This window comes from Rana temporaria, chromosome 5, assembly GCF_905171775.1.
Source record: "Rana temporaria chromosome 5, aRanTem1.1, whole genome shotgun sequence".
NCBI lineage: Eukaryota > Metazoa > Chordata > Amphibia > Anura > Ranidae > Rana > Rana temporaria.
Genome location: NC_053493.1, coordinates 166,415,081 through 166,433,260, shown reverse-complemented (window position 1 = coordinate 166,433,260; position 18,180 = coordinate 166,415,081). Strand labels below are relative to the sequence as shown.

Here is an 18,180-nt window from a genome sequence, read left to right as displayed (position 1 = left end):
ATACTCACCTGTCCCCCGGCACCTCTGCACTGAGAACTGAGCCATCAAACATCGCAGATGGTTAGGTTCTGACAGTTCCCCGAGCGGAGAGCTAGAGACTATCAATCAGCAGCTCCCCGCATCCTCCTCGCTCATTGGAGAGTTGGGCTGTAGAGGGTGTGGGGGGTGGCTGGCTCAGACTCTCAGCGGCTCACTGATATCTGTAACGTCAGTAGAGGGCGGACTTCAGACCGCTCTCTGCTGAGAACGTGTCAGGCCTCGTACACACGGCCGAGGAACTCGACGTGCCAAACACATCGAGTTCCTCGGCCAGTTCAGCCCTGAAGCCGCCGAGGAGCTCGGCGGGCCGAGAGCTCCCATAGAACAACGAGGAAATAGAGAACATGTTCTCTATTTCCTCGACGAGTTCCTCGGCGGCTCCATCGGGCCGAAAGTGTACAGACGACAGAGTTTCTCGGCAGAATCAGGCTCTGACCGAGTTTCTTGCCGAATTCTGCGAATTCGTGAGTACGAGGCCTCACAGAAGTGCAAAACGAATTGCACTCCTGCGATCCATAGTAGAAGCCCAGCCAAACAAGCCCAGGCTGGACTTCTCCTTTAAGGACTCATTTACACCATATGCAGTCAAATGCGTTTTTAAATACAATGCAGATGTATATGCAAGAAAAATGTATGTATTTTAATAACCCTAGTTTACCCCATTGCAGTGCTTTCACTTGTAATTTTGCACCAGAATGCATAGCAGTGTATTGCAAATGTGTGTATAAAATAAAAATATTAAATAATGCCAAAAAAAGCACACCATTAATGTAGTGCAAGCGCACCGCAAATACATGTAAATACAACTCAGTAACAAAAATAAAATGTAATAATGCCCAAAAAAAATCACTGCAAACGCGCCACAAAAACATGTACATGCAACTTAATAACAAAAATTAAATAATGTCAAAAAACACTCTGCAAACACAAGTGAAAGGTAAAACAGTAAAAACAAACAAAATTAATAAATAATGCCCCAAAAAAAAAGTACGGCAAACACACCGCAAACACACTGCAAACGCATCAAAAATGTTATTGTGACTCAGTAATAAATAAATAAATTACAAAAAAAACAAACTAAAAACACACCACAAATGTACTGCAAATGCACATAAACGCAACTCAGTTAAAAAAAAAAATCCAATAATGACAAAAAAACTTTCTGCAAATGCCAAACGCACCACAAACACATGGAACTCAGTAAAAATAAATAAATAATAAACAAAATCCCACTGCAAACACATGTAAATTCAACTTAGTAAAAAAAAAAAAAAAAAAAAATGATATATATATATATATAATTAAATAAACGATGACAAATTCCCCACTGCAAACGCACCGCAAGCGCATGGAAATGCAACCTAGTTAAAAAATAAAAATGTAAAACAGTGACAAAAAACAAACAAAAAGCACTGCAAATAAAATAAATTACTGTATTTATTGGCGTATAACACTCACATTTTTACCCTGAAAATAGAGGGTAAACTGTGCCTGCGTGTTATACACAGGGGGCTGTGGAATGTTTTTTCTTGAAACTTCCCTGTTAAAGTTAGGGTGCGTGTTATACGCCGATAAATACGGTAATATATAATAACACCCTCACATCAAAGAGATCAAGTCCACTCAACAAACATACGTTAGAGTGACACCACTTACTTCAGCTTCTAACTGAACCTTTTCTTATTTCAGTGAGGGAATTCTGCTGTCTAGACCAGTGTTTGGTAGAAAATCGAATACAAATTATTTATAGATAATCCATAATAGTAAGTATGTATATTTATGTACTGATATAACATATGATACTTTCTAAAAAAAATCCTGATTTTAGAAATCTTATTTACATAACAATGCCTAATAATCATCTTTCAGCACAAAAAAAACAAAAAACAGTTCAAAACAAAAGAAAAAAATATCTTATGTATGGGTTCTACCTCTGCTGTCAGTACAATACAGTATACCCTAAAATACATGAATAGCTTCCCTGTACTATAGAGCTGGCCTTATAATGTTCTCTATGTATTTAACAGATGAATTTCCTCTTCCAGGAATGCCATCACTGCTTAGCAATCCCGAGGATAAATCCTACACATGCAATGTCAATAGCACACCTAGGGCCTAGAAGATTAGAAGAGCGATAAATTCAGATATTCTGAGCGTTACACCGCCAAGCCTGAGACGAGGGAGGGCGATTATCTGTCATGTTAGCAGGTCTATTAAATTGTCAAATTGATCATTTGATTACCATATCAATTTAAACTGACCTTGCACCATGCAATCTCCAAGTCTGTACAAAAAAATATATAATTGTTTAGGTGAGCCCCACCATTACCTAGATTTGCTGCATTTAAAGCAGATTGTACAATTGGATTGCAATGTGTAGGGCAGGGTTTAGGTTTATTGCTGTATTTTTAACCACTTCGATATCAGGCCTATTCTGGCACTCCTCTCCTCTCTTTATTTGCTATAAAATTTCTATGTCACACGGTATTTGCGCAGCAATTTTTCAAACGCGTTTTCTTTGAAAAAAAAAAAAAAAGATTCAGGAAACAAAACACTAAAGTTAGCCCAATTCTTTTTGTATCACGCTTTAAATTTGCACACACTCATGGAATGGTGCCAAACTTTGGTACTTAATAGAAATGTGCACTGCCAAAAATTTGAATATTCGAAAAATTGAAAAAATTGAAATTTCAAAATTCGAAAATTTCAAAATTCGAAAAATAAAAAATTTGAAAATAAAAAATGAAAAATTCGAAATTTCGAAAATTCGGAAATTCTAAAATTAAAAAATTTGAAAATTAAATAAAACGAAAAATGTTCATATTTCCGATAAAAAATTTGAAAATAAAAAATCCGAATTTACGATATTCGGAAATTAAAAATTCGGAAATAAAAAAATTTGGAAACTCGGAATTTCGGAAGTCCGAAAATTTGGAAATTGAAAAATTCGGAAATACGAAAATTTCGAAAATACGAAAGTTGGAATTTTCGGATATACGAAAGTTGGAATTTTCGGATATACGAAAGTTGGAATTTTTTCGGAAATAAAAAATTTGTTAATTCGGAATTAACGAATTTCAGAATTTTCGTAAAAAAAATAGTTAGAAACTAAACGAATTGCACATGTCTAGTACCTGAAAATCCCCATCGGCAACACATTACATTTTTTTACAGTTTACAAGTTTAGCGTTACAGAGGAGGTCTTGGGCTAGAATTGTTGCTCTCACTCTAATGTTCGCGGCGATACCTTACATGTGTGGTTTGAATGCCGTTTACATATGCGGGCACTACGTACATACCGTGTTTCCCCGAAAATAAGACGTACTCCGAAAATAAGCCGTAGCGGTATTTCGACGCAAGATCGAAATATAAGACATCCCCCCGAAAATAAGACGTAGTGATGGCGTGTCGAATCCCCGAAAATAAGACGTAGCGATGGTGTGTCGTATGCGTAGCGGCGCGGGCGGGAAAACAAGACGTGATAGGCGTACTGTACTGGTGCGGAGCTCAGGAGCTGTAAAGAAGTCGTGCAGCCCTTCTTATCTGCTCCACGGTATCTCTAAGTGACCGGAGAGGTGTCGGCAGCCCCATAAATACGGTAAGGTCGGCTCCATACTGTTGTACCATACTTGCCAGTAAAAAAAATAAGACATCCCCCGAAAATAAGCCATAGTGTGATTTCTGGAGGAAAAATAAATATAAGACGGTGTCTTATTTTCGGGGAAACACGGTATGTGTTCGCTTCTGCATGCAAGCATTTAAATACATGCCAGTGTTTACATCTGCCTGGACGGACGTGATGTCATAACGTTGAGCCCGGGCCTTCGAAGGTCATAAAGACTGCCGGGGACCATCTTATCCTAGATAATCTCTATGGTAAACTTCCGCAGCTGGCATATTCATTCTCTGGCTTGTCCCCTCCAGCTGCCTGTAAAAATAATGAAGCGGCTGAATCCTCGCAGTGGACTGTCCCTTGGCATCCTCACGTTCAGTCTAGAGCAGTGATGGCGAACCTTGGCACCCCAAATGTTTTGGAACTACATTTCCCATGATGCTCAACTACACTGCAGAGTGCAAAAGTATTATTGGAAATGTAGTTTCAAAACATCTGGGTTGCCAAGGTTTGCCATCACTGGTCTAGGGCTATGACCTCTACATTGGTTTTGGTAATGTCACAGGAATCTCACCATCAGAACACAGAGAAGAAGAGGCTGGAGGAGCTTACAGCAGAAGGGAGTCTGCGGGAGCAAAGAATCAGGTAAGTAATACCTAGAGCTTCACAATTAATCGTCAAGGATCGTTATCACAATTTTTTTCCCCGTTGCGATCTTGACAAAGGGTTTCTGATCTTCCCAATGTTTGGTATGCAGAGAATTTTCTCTCTGCTCTCAGCTGTCAAAAGTCAAAGTCTAGGCAATCTGCCAAGTTTTAAAACATTCTATCAGTGGAATGTTAAGTCTAAACATTGTATCAATTTGACTTTTACATCAAAGGAATAGACTTCTGTATGTAAATTAGGAACGTTTAACCACTTAAACAGCAAACCTTTTTCTGACAGTTATTTAAGTTAAAATAATTTTTTTTTTTTGCTTGAAAATTACTTAGAACCCCTAAAGATTATATATATATATTAGTAGAGACCCTAGAGAATAAAATGATGGTTGTTGCAATATTTTATGTCACACTGTATTTGCGCAGCGGTCTTTCAAATGGATTTTTTTGGAAAGTAAAGGTAGCCCAAATAATTTTTGTATAATGTGAAAGATTTTACGCCGCAAGAATCGTGAGAGAATCGTGACCTTTATTCTAAGCAAAAAAATCGTGATTCTCATTTTGGCCAGAATCGTGCAGCTCTAGAAATACTGTTTTTTGTGCTGCCCTAGAACTAAACAAATATTTAACACTTGTAGAGCATTTACAATGCAAGGGAGATTTTTAGTTTCTTTCCCTGGAGTTCACCTTGAAATGGTAAGTTCACCTTGAAATTTGCTAATTAGGCAAATTAGGCGGTCGCCTAAGGCCTCACACTCACAGGGGCCTCGTGGCCGCCTAACTTACCCAGTTTTGAGGGACAGGGGACCTTAACGCTGATGTGCTCAGGCAGTGTTAAGGGCCCTGACTCAGGAGCGGGGCCGTCAGCGTCCCTAACAACCAGTAAATATCTGTGACACAACCCCTTGTGACGTAAATGACCCAGCATGCCCTCAGTCAATGACATCACTGGGTGGCCCCGCTCCTGAGTTATTACAGAGCAGGATCTGGGGGCCACCTTGTTAAAGGGGGCTTCCAGATTCCGATAAGCCCCCTTTCCGCAGACCCCCACAACTACCAGCCAGGGTTGTGTGGAAGAGGGCTCTTGTCCTTGAATTATTTTTCCCATCATGGGTGTGAGTGGGGCCCCATGTCAAGTTTTGCCTAAGGCCTCAAAAAGCCAAGAGCCGCCTCTGGTTGGGATGCCCTGTGCTGCTAGTTTTGTGGTACATCCATGGCAATACACAGCTGTGGAGAGGGTATCCATCATAATGCGCACATATCTGAGGCTCCTTCTTCTGAAAGAAGCTCCTTCTTCTGAAATGAGTGCTTGGAGCATTAGGCCTCAGGCACACAGGACATTTTGCTAAATTTCCTAGAAGCCTTTCCTCTTGGCAGCAGCATTTTGGCAGAAAAAAAGAAATAAAACACTGACGCTTGTAAGCTTTTACAAGCTTTTAGGCGCGTTTACATGCATCAAAAGCTTGGGCACTAATATATTTCACTGGGCAGAATAATAATTTATTCTGGCCACTGAAATGGATTAACGCTAGACCCCTTTCAAGCAGTTTTCATGCGCTAGAAATAGCTCCTGTAAAGCGCTTGAAAACTGCCTCCTATGCTGCCCGAATGTTAAATACTTTCACACTGGGGCGGTGCGCTTGAAAAAGTCCTGCAAGCAGCATCTTCAGGGCGGTGTAGGAGCTGCTAAAATGAGCAGCGCTTTAGCGTTAAGGCTTGGGGCGCCCAGTGTGAAAGTAGCCTTAAAGTGGTTGTTAGCCCAATTAGTGGTTATTTTTTTCCTGCCTTTAAAAGCCCCTGCCACTAAACACTGCCAAAAACTTATGGTGTTAATTTACTACAACTGGAGAGTGCAAAATCGGGTGGAGCTGTGCATAATAGACAATCAACTTCAAACTTCAGCTTGTTTAATTAAGCTTGGACAATAAAACCTGGAAGCTAAAGTTTTTTTTTATGCAGAGCTGCACCAGATTTTGCACTTTCCACTAGTAAATTAACCCATATGTGTGCATGGCCATGCAGGGGAGTTGAGAAGCAGGAAAAATGCCTGACGCCCCTAGAAGAAGCTGCAAAAATGTCCAGTGTGCATAGCGTTGCCCCCTCATTCCTTTAAACCCGAACACATATTAATTACACAGGATCTTTGGTTGATTGGGGTGGTAATATAACTTAGTGATTTATCTGCATTAAATTAGCTTTGTAACATGTGTAATTCATATGTGTTTGGGTTTAAAGGGATGACGTGGCAACCCTAATGCCACGTACACACCATCACTTTATGTGATGAAAAAAACGACGTTGACCGTGTGTGGGGGAAAACGTTGTTTTATGTCTTCTGAAAAACGACAAAAAAAAATTGAAGCATGCTTCAATTTTTGGTGTCGTTTTTCAAAACGTCGTTTTTTGTGTCAATTAAAATGATAGTGTGTGGGCAAAACAACGTTTTTAAACCTGCGCATGCTCAGAAGCAAGTTTTGAAGCTAGCTTCAATGGAAAAGAGTGCTGAACGTAACCGCGCTTTGCTAGAGCATTGTGAAAAAACGATGGTGTGTAGGCAACGTCGTTTTTGAAAATGAAGTTTCAAAAACGTTGTTTTATTTCATGATTTAAAACGTCGTTTTTTTTTCATCACATAAAGTAATGGTGTGTACGTGGCATAAGGCCCCATACACACTATTAGATTTTCTGCATTTTTTTGTCTTCAGATTTACCAAAACCATGTAGTGCAAGGGTCTGCCTGATTGCACACAAATTGAAACTCTTAAAGGGTTTGTAAAGGAAATTTCTTTTTTTATCTTAATAGCTTCCTTTACCTTAATGCAGTGCTGCTTTCATGTCCTCATTGTTCGTTTTTGCTCTCAAGTTGCTGTAATTCTTCTCTGATCTCCACACTTCCTGGTTGTCTGTTTCCTGATAACCACAGTACTGGGAGCTTTCTCTCTGTGGTCACTAATCAAGGAGGTGTGATTACTGTGTGTCTAAAACCCCTCAGCACCAATCAGTTTCATTTTACAAACCATCACTACCCTGTATTGGCTCTGTGGCTCTGTACATCACAGAAGCAGGAAACAACATGCAAAAACGAAACTAGAAACTGTAGGTACATTATATGATTGATTTTTATCTATTTTTAAAAGGAATCAGTTAACTATTATGTCTCTATACCCTGTAAACAGTCATTTCAGCAAAAAAAAAAAAAAAAAAATTCCTTTACAACTCCTTTAAGTATTGACCTCATATTATATGGTTTGGGTAAATCTGAAGACAAAAATCTGCAGAAAATCCAATAGCGTGTATGGGGCTTACGTGTGCATGAGGTCTTACAGTGGCTGCGTATTGTGGTGTATATTGCACAGTGTTGCACCAGCAGCACCAGCACGGGACACCCTGCAGCAAGGTGGCCAAGATATTTGGACTTAGCTCACCTTTGGATTTTTTTTCTTTTTTCACCTTTTAATGTTTCCCTATGCATAACGCACCCATATAATTGGATAGCCTTCAAAGGCAACCTAGCTCATACTCAGTTTCACATACATATCTTTCAGTTTTCCTGAGATCAAATCAATCAATCTTGTATAACATACTGTATAGGCTTCATGCACAGAGAGTTTAAAAAGTGGCGCAATCAGAAAACACTCACCAAAGACTCATCCTTGAGAGGAGATTTTCAGCAGATTAAAAACATGTCAAAGCATCTAAACGCGCATAAAGACTAAGGCCCGGATTCAGAAAGGAGATACAACGGCGTATCTCCGGATACGCCGTTGTATCTCTGAGTAGAATCATAGTATCAGTTACGCATAGATTTCCCTAAGATCCGACCGGCGTAAGTGTCTTACACCGTCATTTCTTAGGCTGCATATTTAGGTGGCGCTTCCGTATATTTACGTGATGAATATGCTAATTAGGTAGATACGCCTGGCGCATTTTTTTATGTCGTTTACATTAGGCTTTTATCAGCATGAAGTAAACATTTTTTTGATCTTTTGCTTTTAAAAGTAGAGGAGAGATTTGTGGTCTTATTGACCCCATATCTCTCCATAAAGAGGACCTGACATCCCTTATTCCTATTACAATGTTTACATTCCTTGTAATGGGAATAAAAGTGATCAATTTTTTTTTTTAAAGAGACAGTAAAAAAAATAAGACTTTTTTTTTAAGGGCGCCCCCCCCCCCCCCCCTGCTTGTGCGCAGAAGCGAGTGCATACGTAAGTCGAGCACACATATGTAAATGGTATTCGTACCACACATGTGAGGTAACCTGTATAAAAAACAAATCTTTGCCTATGGAGATTTTTAAGTATCGTAGTTTGTTGCCATTCCACAAACATGCACAATTTTAAAGCATGACATGTTAGGTATCTTTTTACTCAGTGTAACATCATCTTGTATATTTTACCAAAGAATTGGGGTTTATATTGTTTTTTTGCATTCAAATTTATTAAAGTGTATTTTTTTCAAAAAACGCTGAGCAAATACTGTGTGACATAAACTATTGTTGCAACTATTGCAACAATCGCTATTTTATTTTCTAGGACCTCTGCTAAAATATATATATATATATATATATATATATATATATATATATATATATATAATGTTTGAGGGTGCCAAGTAATTTTATATACTGACTTAAATGTGTAAACAAATAGTGCCAGAAAAGGCCTGGTCTTCAAGTGGATAATCCTTTTACATACTATACTGAAATTAACCACTTCCCGCCCAGTCAATAGGAGATTGACATCCGGGAAGTGGTTGTGAAATCCTGACTGGACGTCTATTGACGTCCTGCAGGATTTCGTGTCGGCGCGGCCGTAGGGGCACGCAGCGCGGCGATCGGTGATGCGGGGTGTCAGTCTGACACCCTGCATCTTCGTTCTCGGTAAAGAGCCTCCGGCGGAGGCTCTTTACCACGTGATCAGCCGTGTCTAACCACGGCTGATCATGATGTAAACAGGAAGAGCCGTTGATCGGCTCTTCCTCACTCGCGTCTGACAGACGCGAGTAGAGGAGAGCCGATCGGCGGCTCTCCTGACATGGGGGGCTCGTGCTGATTGTTTATCAGCGCAGCCCCCCCTCGGATCGCCACATTGGACCACCAGGAAGTGCCCCCCAGTGCTCAATAGAGCAAAAAACAAAAAAAACACGGAAAAAAAAAAACACAAAAAAAAACAACAAACGATGCCAATCAGTGCCCACAAATGGGCACTGACTGGCAACATGGGCACTGGCTGAAATAATGCCATCAGTGCCACCCCTCAGTGTCCATCAGTGCCACCCAGTGTCCATCAGTGCCACCTCTTAGTGCCCATCTATGCCCACTGCCCACCTATCAGTGCCCATCTGTACCACCCATAAATGCCACCCATGAGTGACCATCAGTGCCGCCTATGAGTGCCCATCAGTGCCGCCTATGAATGCCCATCAGTGCAGCAAACCAGTGCCGCCTATCGGTGCCCATCAGTGCCACCTCATTGGTGCCCATCAGTGCCGCCTATCGGTGCCCATCAGTGCCACCTCATCGGTGCCCATCAGTGCCGCCAGATCAGTGCCCACAATTGAAGAAGAAAACGTACTTATTTACAAAAAAAATTAACAGGAGAAAATAAAAACTTATTTTTTTTCAAAAATGTTGGTCTTTTTTTAGTTGTTGCGCAAAAAAAAAAAATCGCAGAGGTGATCAAATACCACCAAAAGAAAGCTCTATTTGTGGGAACAAAATGATAAAAATGTCATTTGGGTACAGTGTAGCATGACCGCGCAATTGTCATTCAAATTGCGACAGTGCTGAAAGCTGAAAATTGGCTTGGGCAGGAAGGTGCGTAAGTGCCTGGTATGGAAGTGGTTAATCGTGTGGCTATAAGGGGTTCTGCAAGGTCTCCTGTTTGGTCCCAGTCTACAACATGAATGAGATCTGTCGGCAGCACACCAACAAGCCTGGCTATTCTTGTATGATCACATACAGTATGTGGGCTTTTCTACTTGACAATGCAAGTATGATGACATGGGAAAGCTTTTCTATTGGTCATACAAGAATAAAGAGCTTTGCACTTAGACACAGGTTTGTTGGTGGTGGGCTGGTGACACATGTAATCCATGTTTACTATATAAGTCTCATTTTCTATCCTTCTTTATAATGGATGCATTAGAAAATGAAAGGATCACATGGGAAGTGCTCCTGTGTTGATGATAAAGAGATCTTGTAAATGCCGATAAGGCATGATGGAGAAAACGTTCTTCTTGTAGGTGTCATTCATCTTGTAGGCGGCACAACCTTCTACCAGATAAAGTAGGAAATCCTCAGCAGGCAGCGAGCACAGCAGTGCCTGCCCATCCTCCTAATCGTGACCCTGGCCAAAGGACTGGATAGTTAAAGCCGTATTAAACTCAAAAACAACAATGTAATCTATTGCAGTTTCCCAATTATTAGATGTGGTGGCTGCATTGGTTTTCCTATTTTTAGCTCCCCCCCCTCCCCCCTTATTTTTACTCAGTAAAAGTAAGACTGTTATATTTAAGTTTCCTTCAATAGACTGAACTATCCTGCAACAGTGTCAGTTAGAGTCAAGACAAACCATTACTGACAGGGGTGCTTACAATGGTTACCTTTTCACACTGGGGTGGGGAGGCACTTTTAACCCCCGCTAGAGGCCGATAAAGGGGTTGACAGTGCCTGTGTAGCGCCACTGCCGAAGCACTTTGCAGGCGCTACAGCAGCACTGCCCATTGATTTCAATGGGCAGGGGCGCTTTAGGAGCGGTGTATACACTGCACCTAAAGCGCCCCAAAGATGCTGCTTGCAGGACTTTTTTAACGTCCTGCAAGCGCACTGCTCCAGTGTGAAAGCACTCATACTGGAGTGACAGGAGAGGTGCTTTACAGGCACTAAAACGCCTGTAAAGCACCTCAGTGTGAAAGGGGCCTTAGCAGGGTTTTTTTGCCTGAAAACTCCTTTCTTGAAATATGCCTATTAAAATCCCTAATGTGAATGGACAGATAGGATAACACTAAGCTTCATCTACAGGAAAAAAAATAAACGCAAAACTCCCTAAGGCCCCTTTCACACTGAGGCGTATATTAGGCATTTTAGCACTAAAAACAGCGCATAAATAATGCCTGAAATACTCCTGCACTGCATTCTCAATGTGAAAGCCCGAGGGCCTTCACACTGAGGCGATGCGCCGGCAGGAGAAAAAAAAATCTCCTGCAAGCAGCATCTTTGAAAACAATGGGACACCGTGGTAATACCACCGGCAATGCGCCTTGCGCAGAGGCGCATTGCGGGTGGTATTAATCCTTTTTCAGGCGCTAGCAGGGGTTAATACTGCACCGCTAGCGGCTGAATACCGCTGCAATTTCACGGCGATTCCGACGGTATAGCACCGCTAAAAATAGCGTCGCTATACCGCCACCGCACATACTGCCCCAGTGTGAAAGGGGCCTTAGAAGCAGCGTTTTTTAAGCCCATATAACAAATAACAAACACCCCTATACTTACCTTCCATTCCATTGCACAGAGCGGCCTTTTCTTCTCAGGTCCCCCGCCAGCGCTGCTGGCTCCTCCTCTCTGTGCAGTGCCCCCTCAGGAAACTGGTTCCCATGGGGGCACTCATGCCTGCTCGCTCCCGAGCCCCACTGCTGCGTCCATTGACAAATACAGTGGGACTCTGCCCCGCCCCCTCGTCATTGGATTTGATTGACAGCACTGGGAGTCAGTGGCTCCCGGAGCCCCAGCAAAGCCAGTGAGACACAGTAGTGAGGGGAGGAAAGCACTGCAGGGTTTAGGTAAGTATAAGAAAAATCGGGCAAATGATCGTCTGGTTTTCCTCAATGTTTCCCGGTAAGTTGGAGCTGGGGATGGAAATAATGTACGAAAATTCTCGTACGACAAAGGCTTTTATTTGTTGTTTATTTTTTCTTAATAGTGTAGTCTGATTTTTCTCGTACAAATTCATCGAAAATTGGGAGAACATTTTTGGAGTTTGTCCATTTGGAAATTTTGGTTTGGAAAGCCTGAATCAGATGTTAAAAGTTGTGTACGCACTATGGGCCAGATTCACATAGAACTGCGGCGGCGTAACGTATCGTCGCAAGTTTTCATCGCAAGTGCCTGATTCACAAAGCACTTGCGATGAAAACTACGCTGGCAGCCTCCGGCGCAAGGCGGGCCAATTCAAATGGGCGTGTGCCATTTAAATTAGGCGCACTCCCGCGCCGGACCTACTGCGCATGCTCAGTTACGCAATTCCCGTTGTGCTTTGCGCGCCGTGACATAATTTTTTCGAACAGCGACGCGCGTAGCCTACTTCCGTATTCCCGGACGCGTTATGCAAACGACGTTAAATTTTACATTTCGACGCGGGAACGACGGCCATACTTTAAACAGCAATACGATTGCTGAGTAAAGTTAGGGCAGGTCAAACGACGACTAACTTTGCGACGGGAAACTAGACTAGCAGCGACGTAGCGAACGCGAAAATCCATCGGGAATCGCCGTAACTCCTAATTTGCATACCCGACGCTGGTTTACGACGCAAACTCCCCCCAGCGGCGGCCGCGGTACTGCATCCTAAGATCCGACAGTGTAAAACAATTACACCTGTCGGATCTTATGGATATCTATGCGTAACTGTTTCTATGAATCAGTCGCATAGATAGAAACAGAGATACGACGGTGTATCAGCAGATACACCGTCGTATCTCTTTGGTGAATCTGGCCCTATATGAATATCAAACGATCATGCCTCGTACAAAATGTTTCTTCCGATTCCCTCATAGTGTATACCCAGCTTTACACTGATCAGCTATAGTTTATTGGCTGCTAATTGATAAAAAAAAATCAACGTGCTCCTTTGCCAGAAGTTAATTAAGCAAGTGGGGACTGACATTTTTTTTTATCGTGAGTACAAGTTCTGATACTCTCGGTCAAGTACTTGCTGATACCTTGTACTGATACCTTTGCTGTGCAAATCACACTGCAAAGAATCACATGAGATTTGAACAGGAATGACGTGCGATTCCTGTGCAAATCGCATGTGGTTTCCTGCACTGCTCTAGTGTGAACCCAGGCTGAAGTCTCCATTATTATTATTACTACAGGTACTTATATAGCACTGTCAATTTATGCAGCGCTTCACATATATAGTCTACATTCACATTAGCTCCTGCCCCCAAAGGAGCTTACAATCTTAAGGTCTTCATACAGTGGGGCTGATTTACTAAAACTGTACAGTGCAAAATCTGGTGCAGCTGTGCATGACAGCCAAACAACTTCTAACTTCAGCTTGTTCAGTTAAAGTGTGTGTTACCCCAGCATTTCAAATTCCTGATATGTGCCTGCTGCACCATGTACTTGTATGACAAAAAAGTATAGTAGTTCCTCTGCTTTCCTGTTAAAACTGACCACACTAGCCAGGAGAGCTCACTGTGGTCAGTTCTCTAGCTATGCTGGGAACTCAGGCTGCTCTCCTCCAATGATCAGACTTCTCCAGACAGGCCCCCCTGCACAGCCCCTCAGTGGTTAGATTGGTGTCCTGTTGCTTCTCCTCCCCCCAGGGTTGATGCAGCTGAGAACAGAGGGAATGTGATCAAAATGGAAAAAAATGTACACCTTTAGCTGGATTCACGTAGGGGCGGCGTATGTTTGAGCCGGCGTAGCGTATCGTATTTACGCTACGCCGCCGTAAGTTAGAGAGACAAGTGCTGTATTCACAAAGCACTTGCGTCCTAAGTTACGGCGGCGTAGCGTAAATGTGCCGGCCTAAGCGCGCCTAATTCAAATGAGGAACAGGGGGCGTGTTTTAGGTTAATGAATCGTGACCCGACGTGATTGACGTTTTTAACGAACGGCGCATGCGACGTCCGTGGACATATCCCAGTGTGCATTGCTCCAAAGTACGCCGCAAAGACTTATTGGTTCCGACGTGAACTTAAATTACGTCCAGCCCCATTCACGGACGACTTACGCAAACTACGTAAAATTTTCAAAATTCGACGCGGGGGAATCGTTATTACTAGGGGAATCGGCTATTTATTTTAAAATATGTGCAGTACTTACCCGTTTACGAGACGCATCCTCTCCGTCGCTTCCGGGTATGGGCTTCGGGAATGGGCGTTCCTTCTTGATTGACAGGTTTCCGAGAGGCTTCCGACGGTCGCATCCATCGCGTCACGATTTTCCGAAAGAAGCCGAACGTCGGTGCGCAGGCGCAGTATAGAGCCGCACCGACGTTCGGCTTCTTTCGGCTACGAGTGACGCGATGGATGCGACCGTCGGAAGCCTCTCGGAAGAATGTCAATCAAGAAGGAACGCCCGCTCCCGAAGACCATACCCGGAAGCGACGGAAGAAGATGCAGCTCGAAAACGGGTAAGTACTGCACCTATTTTAATACAAATAGCCGATTCCCCTAGACCGAACGAGCAGAAATCTAGGGGAAGAAAAAAAAAAAATTTAGAAATGGGTGAACTCCCGCTTTAACATTGGCTAGGCCAGCTTTTTGGTGGAATAACTTTACGCCTGAAAACGACTTACGTAAACGGCGTATCTTTACTGCGACGGGCAAGCATACGTTCGTGAATAGGCGTATCTCGCTGATTTACGCATTCTAGGCGTAAATCAGCGTTCACGCCTCTATCGGCCGGCGGAACTAGACAGCTGAATCTAGCTAAGAATTTATTTTTTTATATCTATACACAAATGTTTGCCTTTCATTTCAATTTTAAACTGAATGTGTTGTTTTACAAGGGGATTGTTTACAATCACTTTAGGCCCCTTTCACTCGGGCGCTCCAATCAGGTCCGCCTGTCAGTTTTTCAGGCAGACCCGATCAGACGCTCCATGCAACTCTATGGAGCGGCGGATGTCAGCAGTGGCATGTCCACTGACATCCGCCGCTATCCGATCTGATCCTGTCCATGAAATCCAGACGGATGGAAACCCTATTTTCCATGGTCTCCAAGGAACTCACCCTCTGCTTGCCTGTATCCGGCCCTTGGGGCACTACTCCTCCCACTGATACAAGACAATATTCTGTCATCCGACACCAACAATGGGGCACCATTTCTCCCACTGATATCAATGATGGGGCACTATTCTTCTCCCTAATTCCAAATCTGGCGATGTTTACTCCCACTGAGGTAAAAAAAATCCACTCCCACTGGCTATAGTCTGGCTCTCCCAATGTCTGAAGGAAAATTACTGGCCCTTTGTTTAGAAAGTTTGGAGACCCCTGGTCTGGAGGATCGGATCAGATGAAAACGGACAGGAGGTCTGTTTTCATCCGATCTCGCATAGAGAATGGGGCTCTTACAGGTCCGTCTCCGCACAGTGAGCAGACGGACCCGTCATCCTCCTGCTTAGTGGGGTTCAGCAGATCTATCCCCCGCTGAGAAAGCAGAATCCATATAATAGACAAGCCCAAGTGGAAGGACCCTAAAGCTTTGAGGGGAAAACAAACGGAAGCTGATTGGTTTCTATGCAGAGCTGCACCAGATTGTGCACTCTCCAGTAAATCAGCCCAGTATGATAAGCCTTGGTTCACACAGGAGCAGTGGGGGAAACCTCATGTGATTCCTGTTCAAATCACATGGGATTCTTTGCAGTGTGATATGAGCCCTTTCTTTTTCTTTGGGCTCCAATCACACGATAAAGGCTTCGGTTTCAGGTATCGGACTATGTGCACGAGTACTCGCCACCTATACCGGTATCGGATTATGTGCACGAGTACTCGCCACCTATACCGGTATCGGATTATGTGCACGAGTACTCGCCACCTATACCGGTATCGGATTATGTGCACGAGTACTCGCCACCTATACCGGTATCGGATTATGTGCACGAGTACTCGCTACCTATACCGGTATCGGATTATGTGCACGAGTACTCGCCACCTATACCGGTATCGGATTATGTGCACGAGTACTCGCTACCTATACCGGTATCGGATTATGTGCACGAGTACTCGCCACCTATACCGGTATCGGATTATGTGCACGAGTACTCGCTACCTATACCGGTATCGGATTATGTGCACGAGTACTCGCCACCTATACCGGTATCGGATTATGTGCACGAGTACTCGCCACCTATAACGGTATCGGATTATGTGCACGAGTACTCGCCACCTATACCGGTATCGGACTATGTGCACGAGTACTCGCCACCTATACCGGTATCGGATTATGTGCACGAGTACCGGTATCGGATTATGTGCACGAGTACCGGTATCGGATTATGTGCACGAGTACCGGTATCGGATTATGTGCACGAGTACTCGCTACCTATACTGGATTATGTGCACGAGTACTCGCTACCTATATCGGATTATGTGCACGAGTACTCGCTACCTATACCGGTATCGGTGCAACCCTAGAAATGAGTCCAGAATTTCAACCAGCTTTAGGACCACAGTTGGCACACACAACGGGCAGAGGTTCAGGAAAGTATGAATACACAGGAACGATTTCGCGACAGCGATAAGACCTTTCACGCCGCCTTGCGTTTACCATACCACGAAACACAAGTACAAACCTACGGACGTAACGAAGAAGAACTCACCATTCTCCAGAGCCGGTGTCTTTTAACGCTGACGGATGTGGCCGTCACAATGATGTGAGATACAGACACCATGAAACCAAAAATGATGGCCAGCAGGGTCCTGACAGGCAGCAGAGCATAGGAGATGAACATGACCAGCATGAGCTGCCACATTCCTTGCTCCGAGGAAGAGGGGGGCTCCAAGCCATAGGCTCCCAAGGAGAAGGGACAACACAGAAAGGAGAAAGTGAAGCTGAAGAGCAAAGTCAGCTTGACGATCTGCTGCAGCTGGGTGACCTGCAGGTACTTGACATTGGTGACAATAAAGAGGGACACGAAAATGATACAGTGCACAGGATGGGACCCTTTGGAGATGGAGAGGCTTGGACCAGACATGAGCTCTACCAGGGCTAAGGTAGCCGTCATGATGATGAGGACCGCCAGAGCCTTCAAGGTGGACGTCTGCTCCAGCTTCAGGTTGTAATTCTGGAAGAGGGATTCCAGCTCCTTGCAATCGAACTCGTCTTCGCATGCGATGGAATCCAGAGGGGGGGCGGGGGAGCAGTGGCACTTCTTCCTTCTGGTTTTGACTTTCTGAAACGGTATTTCCTCCATATCAGGGCCATTCATAAACTGGAGGAGACAAGGCGAAGTCCTTCCCTGGCGATCATCCGAGATGACAAGTGATCCGATGACAGCAGGCTTGGGATGAAGGTAGATTAGACCGTACTCTCTAATCCAATGTACCTACATAGGAAGGGGGGCTCCCCCTGGGAACAAGGAGACCCACACCTTGGACGTGAGACACACATCAATGGGCGATCATAGAGAGGGGGCACAGAGGAAATCAATGAATGCAATGATCGGCAATGAATGGATGAGCAGGAGAGGGGGAATAAAAAAGAACAGCACTAGGTGGGAAAGCCGCTAAATAGAATGAAAAGGTAATCCCCCCCTTCCTAGATCCGAGAGCATGTCTGTGTGCTCAGAGTCTGCGCACTAGGTGCGGGGGGACCAGACACGTCTGTACGATCGGAGCAGATTGACAAGCAGAAAACACACATTTGACAACATGACCACGTTTGTCTGCTTTGCAAACATCCTTCGCTCCGCCCCGCCCCCTGCCGGGGATCTGGAGGAGAAGGGCGGGCGCTCCCCTTACTTCACATTAGGCTTTTACCGTCGCCGTCATAATGAAGGGGCGGGGCCAGAGGAGCGCCGTGTGTGAGAGAAGGGATGGGGGGAAGATGGCATCTCCATCTCTCAGAAAGTTCGTGTGTGAGGGGAGCCGAGCATCCCTGTGTGCGGGGGAGGAGAATAGAAAACAGCTCAA

At 43.9% G+C, this 18,180-nt stretch overlaps 1 protein-coding gene across 1 annotated transcript in view; it reads right to left on the bottom strand.

The window, feature by feature from the left end:
* Positions 1–17,972, bottom strand: part of ADCY1 (adenylate cyclase 1) — a 536,332-nt gene extending 518,360 nt beyond the window's left edge. The window contains exon 1 of the mRNA XM_040353333.1: positions 16,869–17,972. Coding sequence (XP_040209267.1) covers positions 16,869–17,477 — 609 coding nt within the window. The 5' untranslated portion in view covers positions 17,478–17,972. The remainder of the gene's footprint in view (positions 1–16,868) is intronic.
* Between the last annotated feature and the right edge of the window lie 208 nt (positions 17,973–18,180).